The 8,158-nt window shown below is 34.6% G+C and overlaps 1 protein-coding gene across 1 annotated transcript in view; it reads right to left on the bottom strand.

Moving 5' to 3' along the window:
* Nucleotides 1-4,772: 4,772 nt before the first annotated feature.
* The window catches only part of LOC101501748 (protein SWEETIE), a 53,637-nt gene continuing 50,251 nt past the window's right edge, over nt 4,773-8,158 (bottom strand). Inside the window, 5 exon segments of the mRNA XM_004489062.4 lie at nt 4,773-6,669; nt 7,072-7,197; nt 7,281-7,445; nt 7,574-7,708; nt 7,783-8,090. Of these exon segments, the coding sequence (XP_004489119.1) occupies nt 5,056-6,669; nt 7,072-7,197; nt 7,281-7,445; nt 7,574-7,708; nt 7,783-8,090 (2,348 nt within the window). The 3' untranslated portion in view covers nt 4,773-5,055.

The following is an 8,158-nucleotide window of genomic DNA, read 5'->3' as shown; positions in this document are numbered from 1 at the left end:
ATCAGTTTCCTTTCTCTCTCTCTTCACCACGAACTCCCTTTCAGTTTTCTCAAACCATTCCCTTCTATTTCCTCCTCTCAACAAAAATGGCACGCGTCAAAACTACAGCCAAGAGAAAAATCTCATCTTTTGATCCGGAAACAGACTCACAAAACTATTCAAGCTCTGAATCCGCTGGCCAAGGAATAAAACACAAGTCTGTCTCTCCTCCTAGGGCACCTCATCAACCTCTTTCTCAAAAAACCAAAAAACCCTCATCTTCAAAACCCACTGCCTCAACTAGAAGATCGTCAAGAGTTCAGTCTGGGGTTGTCTCTTCAAGCAAAAAGGTTCCTCAGGACTCTACTGTTCATGTGGTGGATTCGGACGATTCCAAAGGAAATACCTCTGCTAAATCGATCCCTAAATCATCTTCCAAACCTTCCACTCCAAAAAGGTCAAAAACTAAATCAACTGAACATGGTAAACCTACTCCAAAGAAATTTCGTTCATCCAAAACAACTTATGTTCCTCAAAATGGATCAATAAATATGTGGTTCATGGCAAGCACATTGACCTAATTAACTTGAAAAATGGTGGCTTTAACATTGAAGAAGGGTTTGATAAGTTAGGATGGACCTCCTTTTTTAGAGTAAATGAACCACAATACCCACGGCTGGTAAATGCATTCTATGCTGCATGCAATGGCTGTAAAGGAAGCCCTGGTTTTAGTTTTGTACTTAAAGGAGTACACTTGGAAGTAAACCCCACTACATTATGCAAAATCCTTGACATACAAGATGTTGGAGCTCACTGTTTTGCTGAAACTTGGTATATGCAATATTTGGTCACTCGAACCTCCGTTCTTCAAAACATCCTGATAAATCCTCGCAAACCTCTCGTAGCTTCAAACCTTCCTCATATGCATCGGATTTTTCACAACATCTTTGTTCACTCGATAGTGCCTCGAGCTGGGAGCTTTGAAAAGGTAACCGAACTTGATATACTGATTATTCATCATCTGTTGGCTGGAATACCCCTTCATTTGGGAAATATCATATTTAACTACATGTTGAATGCTGCCATTGTGGGTCGATCAGCTTCCTATGGGATGATCTTGACCAAAGTCTTTAAGTTCTTTAAGGTACCTCTTGATGATGAAGAAAGCATTCAGTGCAATAACTTCTTTTCTATGAAAAATATCAAACAAATGCGCATTGATCTGCCTGAACAAACTCCCACCTCAAGGAAGAAGAAAACTGCCTCAAAGAAACAGAAGTCTGCCTCTCCACTATCTCATTCTCGCACCCCCACTTCCTCATTTAACTCCGCTGGCTCAACACTTCCTCAATCTCCACAAGTCAGTAACAATCCATCAACACATATTGCCGCTCCTTCAGTTAAGGATACAGTTGAAGAAAATCCTCCACAACGTGAGGAGGATGGTGAAGACTTATTCTTTGATCTGAACGTATCATATGATCACCATTCTTCAAAAAGCCCTCATAGGAACATGCCTGCGGAAGAATCCACTTTACCATCTCAAGTAAGTCTAAACTCTTCTCCTATTTCTCCAAATATTGCTCCATCTAATTCTGATCCAAATTTACAAGAAAAATCTAAATCTCCTTTGGCTCCACATTTTGAAAATTTCTCAAAGGATAAGGCTAAAAGTGCACGTGATGATTCAACAACCAGCATGAAATCGGCAGGAACTGAGAACAAAAATTTTTTAAAGCTACTAAAGACCATTAGGAAATACCAAAATAAATTGTTGGTTAACTTTTCTCACTTTTAAAAAACAATCGTTCAGTTTGGACTCATTCTGGAATGGGTTACCAAACACTTGGGTTCATCTGCTGCTGCCAATGACCAACCTCCTGTGCTACCGACCCAGTTCTCCTTTGTCCAAAACTCTACATCTTCATCATCTGAAGATTCATCTTCCGCTGAATGACTCTGTTTTAATTTTTTATTATACTTTTTGATGTTGACTTAATTCAGGGGGAGTCAGATTATGGATTATATTTTGTATTATGTTGGTTAACTCTTTGATATTTTGTTTAAACTCAAATTATGGTTGCTGATGTTATGGTTTGAATTCATGAACCTATGGTATTTTGTTTAAATTGCTGGAACTTATTTTAGGTGTTAATGAATGTTCTATTTACCTCAATATTGCATAATTTCAAAAAATTGCTTTTACTTGAATGTTAAAAGGGAAATTTTTCAAAATTATCACTTGTATGATTGAGGGGGAGTTTAATTATTTCATTCTCACATATAACAAAAATCATAATCTAAAGAATTTTGTCATCATAAAAAAAGGGGAGATTGTTGAGACAAAATCTCTCTCAAATGGTTTTAATGATAACAAAACTAATTAAAAGATTATGATTGATGTTAATAACTAATCTGTGCTTTTGAGTGTATTCATATAAGAAAATAGGTTATTATTCATTAAGGTAAAAAGAAGAAAATTCTGAGTTAAATGCTAAGTATGGAAAATGCCGAGGATGGCCTCACGAGCTGGTGAAACTACAATTCTGCATCCTCGCTGATTTGAATTAATTTCATTCATTAATCAAAGACAGAATGGTATTAAAGAATGAATTATTTGAATTCACTAAACAAAGGAAGAATAGTATTAAAGAATGAATTGTTTGATTCATTCAACAAAGGCAAAGTACTATTAAAGAATGAATAAAGAAAAGCTTTTGAAGAAAATGAGCAAGAAAGGCAAAAAAAAGGTACGAGGAAGGATTACACTAGCATGTGCCTATAGTCAACATCTTGAAAAGCATCCCAACACTTTATGAAAGCAACCCATCATGTCATAGGCAAAGGATACATGTACTCTTGTGTGATTTAAAAAGATTATAAAGTCAATCTTCAAAAAGGCAACAACAAACAAGTCAAAAATAAATTGCTCACATGTCTTAAGGCAAGGAAAGAGAAAAGGACTTCACACATGAAGCCTTTACAAAGTCTTGAAGAAAGGAATGAAAATGACATCACATGTTCTTACAAGCATTAAATGAAGGAAAGAGAAAAAGTTCACATGTGAAGCTTTATCAAGGCATTGAAGAAAGGAGAACGAAAATGACTTCACATAAACTTCAAACATTAAAGAAAGGAAAAAGAAAAGGACAACACGTGCCCCAAGTACCCAGAAAATCTGCTACCTCGTACTTGAACATGGATTGCATCCATTCAAGGAGCTGAATGGCATTTTCGTAATTATGAAGAAAAACCTTGGCATTTCTAAAATGGATTTTCCAACGGTCATAAAAAGCTTGACATATGAAATGAACATCACAAGACCTCTATAAATTGCAGCAAGCTGATCTTCATCAAAAAAACAACACATTGCATTAAAAAGATCAAAGATCTTAAAGCTTTTAAGAAGCATCATCCATTATCTCTTCATACTTTCTACAATTCTACATTAGATCTTTGTTAATCTTTTGAGAAAGTATTTAGAATCAATCACTCTCATATCACATTGTAATTTCCACGTGAGATACACTTGGAAATATTTGAAATCTGATTGTAAGCTTGGTGAAGCTTAAGAATACACAAGTTGTAATCATCCTCTGTCAGAGGTTGATCTGTTTGAACATTAGTGAAATCTCACAAGGGTGTGAGGACTGGAAGTAGCCATCTTTGGGTGAACCAGTATAAAAACAGTGTGTGTCAATCTTATATTTCTCTTTCACTCTTTAGCTCAGTTCAAATCTGAAGATTTTGAAAAACCTATCCTCGGGCTTGTCATCCTCTGCAAGAGGATAGTTTTTAAAACACTTTAAAAATTATTTTTAAACAGCAAAATCTCTATTCAACCCCCTTCTAGTGATATTTAGCTACATCAAAACTTGGGCACCACCCTCTCATTCTAAAAAAAAATTCTATCAAAAGACAAAACACAAGTCTTCCTCTCCCTTTAAAACACCATCCCTTCCCTTCCAAAAATCCTTCTCCAAAAATTGGGAGAATTATATTAAGATTATTATTAATATATATGAATTGTTTTTTCGTTTAAACATCTCTTATAAAATTTAATTATTTTTTAACAAATAGTTAATTAAATATAAATTTTTAAATATTTGATATTTAAAAATTTATATTTAATTTATCTCTTGCTAAAAGAATTTAAAATTTTATGAGAGATATTCTTATAATATTCTAAACATACCTACGAAAAATCATTCAAAAACTTGAACAAAACACACGAGTTAACCTAAAAACAGAGATAAAAAACGAAAAATTAGTGACTAAAAGCTGAAGAATGTTTTTGTAGAGACTAAAAATAAAATATTGAAATCTTATTAAAACTAAAAATTATTTAACCCTAAAAAATGAGATATAATATAGCAAAAAAATAATTAATTTTTGAATGAAGGACCAATTGTTTGGATTACTTGTTTTAACAACTGTTTTGTAAAACTATTTTTAATATTATACTTTTTAAAACTAAAAAAACAAAGCATATAAAAGGTATTTTACTTTTCAAAAACAATTTTCTAAAATTTATCTATAAAATAGTTTTTAAAAACTAAAAAGTAAAACATAATCAAACAAACCCTTAATCTCTATTTAAACCACGATACAATTAAATTTCTAATAACAATGAATTTTGACAACACAAAAAGTCTCTAAATTGTTTATTCATCAACAAAAGATAGAACCATATTTCATTAATTTGTAAAATAGAGGAACCAAATCTTGAACAAATTTGTGGGTAAAAAAATCCATCATTCAATTCAGCAATAATTTTGACCCAAAAAAAAAAATTCAGCAATAAATTACGAAGAAACTGAACGCCATAGATAAATTATTTGGCTATGAAAATTTAGAACCAGATATACGAACAAAACAAGTAAACCTGACCAATGAAGGTGAGGCTATAGTACATACATAAACTAGAAGCAACATATAATTGGTTGGCACGGGAAAAATGGATCCAAATTCCAACGGCACATATATCTTGATGCGGTTTACAAAGCAATGGGAGTAATAATTGCAATTTACAAATTCACCATTCTCTAGTCTTCAGCAGATCATTCTAAGTTTGTACTATTTCTGTTCACTTTCTACTGGACTTTCAGACATTCCTTGCTGAGAATCATGACTCTCATTTTCATTTACAAAGTCTTTCTTTGCATCTTCATCACATTTGTTCTTATTATCATCTGATTCAAGAACACCCTGTTGAAGTTCCAGAAAATCTGATACTACTTGTTCAGGCATATCCTCTTCAATTGATCCTTCAGTTTCTACCTCAGGCTTCAGATCCCAAGAATCTAGTTCATTTCCTTGGATTGAGGACTCCTCTTTTCGAAGCCCAGAGCTTTGCGATTCTTCCTCCATCTCTTGATGTGCCCTTTCAGCTGGACTTTTAGACACTCTATGCTGAGAGTCAGGACTATCATTTTCATTCACACCATCTTTCTTAGCATCTTCATCACATCTGTTACACTGCTCATTATCATCCGATTCAAGAGAACCCTGTTGAAGGGCCGAAGAATCTGATACTACCTGTTCAGGCACATTGTCTTTAATTGACCCTTCAGCTTCTACCTCAGGCTTCTGATCAGAAAAATCTAGTTTATTTCCTGAGATTTCGGATGCCTCTTCTTGAAACCCAGAGCTCCGCAATTCTATGTCTATCTCTCGATGTTCTGCTACTACCAGACTTTCAGACACTCCTTGCTTAGAGTCACGACTCTCATTTTCATTCACACCGTCTTCATTATTATCTGATTTAAAAACATCATCTTGATGTGCCTGAGAATCTGATACTATTTGTTCAAGAATACCCTCTTTAATTGATCCTTCAGATTCAACCTCAGGCTTCTGATCACAAGAATCTAGTTCATTTCCCGGGACTGCTAATGCCTCTTCTTGGAGCCCAGAGCTTCGCAATTCTTCCTCCATCTCTCGATATTCCCTTTCTACTGGACTTTCAGACATTCCTTGCTTATAATCCGGACTCTCATTTTCATTCACACCGTCTTTAGTATCTTCATCACAGCTGTTGTACTGTTCATTATTATCTGATTCAAAAACATCTTGTTGATGTGCCGGAGAATCTGATACTATTTGTTCAAGAATATCATCTTTAATTGATCCTTCAGCTTCTACCTCAGACTTCTGATCATAAGAATCTGGTTCATTTCCTGAGATTGCTGATGCCATGTCTTGAAGTTCAGAGCTTTGCAATTCTTCCTCCATCTTTTGATGTTCATTATCACGTGGCTCGTTAACACTAGGACTAGTTTGATCAAGTTCCTCTTTGAAAGCCTCCAGAAATTCCCCACTTTTCATCTCATTTTCACTGTTGATAGATTCGGAAATAGCACATTCTTGAAACTCAACATCTCCAGAAGAACCTTCCATATCTGGTGAGCTTTCAACCAGGCTAGGGTCTTTGTCTTCGGCAGAATGCTCTGTTTTTGATTCATCACCACCTTCATTTTTAGAAACAGGAAACGACTGAAAAGCATCCCAATCATCTTCACTAAATTCATCTTCTTCGTCTTGATTCTCATCTGTTTGCATCACAACAGCTGAAGGTATGGGAAGTTTCTCTTCATTTCCTCCCGCTGGCTTCGGCATTTTAATATCCAAAACTGGTACTTTATGTTCTGTTTGATTTTTATCATGTGTAACAGAAGCTCGTATTACCCCCTGCATTGTGTGGCATAACAAAATAAGCAACAGAAGATTTTATTAGAATATGGACAATTCCTAAAAACAGCTGTAACAGAATCCATGACTCAAGATTTTGTTGATTCTGCATGTTTTTCCAATCATATAAAAATAGACGGTAGGATGCTGCATTTTTGTTTTTTAAGATTAGGATGATGTTATCTTATTATCTTTCTTGGTTAGACTTTCTCCTCTTAATAAAAAACTACCTAGAAATTGTAATGGAAACTTATTATTTTATTTCTGAAATTTCCACCATGGAAATGGAACTACAGCTGGTCAATTAAAATTAGTAGAAAATCATAAAGTATATGGCAGTATAGTTAATTAGATATCAATAATCACTCCACATATATGTTCATATTTGTAACACCAAATTACCTGAAGTTGCTGGCGGTGCAGAGGAGGCATTGATAGTAAAACATCCTTGAAATGCATGGCTGATGAAGGAATTTGAGCAAGGCGAGAAACAAGCTTAACGGCTGTGCTTCTTAAATCACTTATTTCCTGTCATTCATTGGCGTGATCAGATTGCATAATAAAATTAAGAGGAGCTAACTCCAGCAATAGAAAATCTTAGTTTATATTACCGGAGAGAACCCATCTGTTGTTGACAAGAAAATTGTGACAATGGCCTCCAGAAGTAGGGTCATACAGCTTCTCTGACAGTCATTACCTTTAGCTAGGGTTTGTAACACTGCCATTAGACTTAAGCATTCACTAGCAATGTTTACCGATTCTCTCGTAATAGTATTCTGCTATCAATATAAATATAAAATCCTTTAGCTACATGATGAGTTGCGAAACTCAATGAGCAAAGAAAATGAATTAATGATATTATTACTCACACTAAAGGCAAAACATAAGCAACTGTTGCCAATACCTTTAACATTTTGTGGATCAGAGTGAAAATATCAGTAACTAGCTCCCCAGCAAGAAACACTAAAAATGAGTTATCTTCTGTATTCACACCTCTTTGCATCCTTGCTTTAAGAAATTGCAAACCTATAACTTGGACCTGTCAACAATAAATTTCAGTCATTAGAATTTCTTTCTGGGTATTGGTGTGATATTTCCTACATATTCATTTACCTGCATATTTGAATCACTTAGTACAGTTTGGAAACATCGAATGCAATATCTCAGTGCAATAACTCGGATGGATTTGCTTGCTTCACAATCTTCAACATATTTACTTTCAAGAGCCAGTTTGGTAATTAATATGATTTGTTCAAAAGAAAATGCAAGCTTTGCATGTATTAGTTTCCGCTGGTTTAAATTCTTAACCCCCTGCAAATGGAACTCCTCAATGCCATACTTTGTCAAAGCAGCAACCACACTCAGACAAGTTTCTAACATTTCTCTTAGAGGGAGAATGTTATCATCCATCGCAGCCTCATCTACAAAACAAAATTAATATTAGCTCCATCAGTTTTGCTTTTGAATGAATCATTTTTTCTTTTTCCCT

This window comes from Cicer arietinum, chromosome 3 (genome assembly GCF_000331145.2).
Source record: "Cicer arietinum cultivar CDC Frontier isolate Library 1 chromosome 3, Cicar.CDCFrontier_v2.0, whole genome shotgun sequence".
Taxonomy (NCBI): domain Eukaryota; kingdom Viridiplantae; phylum Streptophyta; class Magnoliopsida; order Fabales; family Fabaceae; genus Cicer; species Cicer arietinum.
This window is presented reverse-complemented; position numbering and strand designations above follow the sequence as displayed.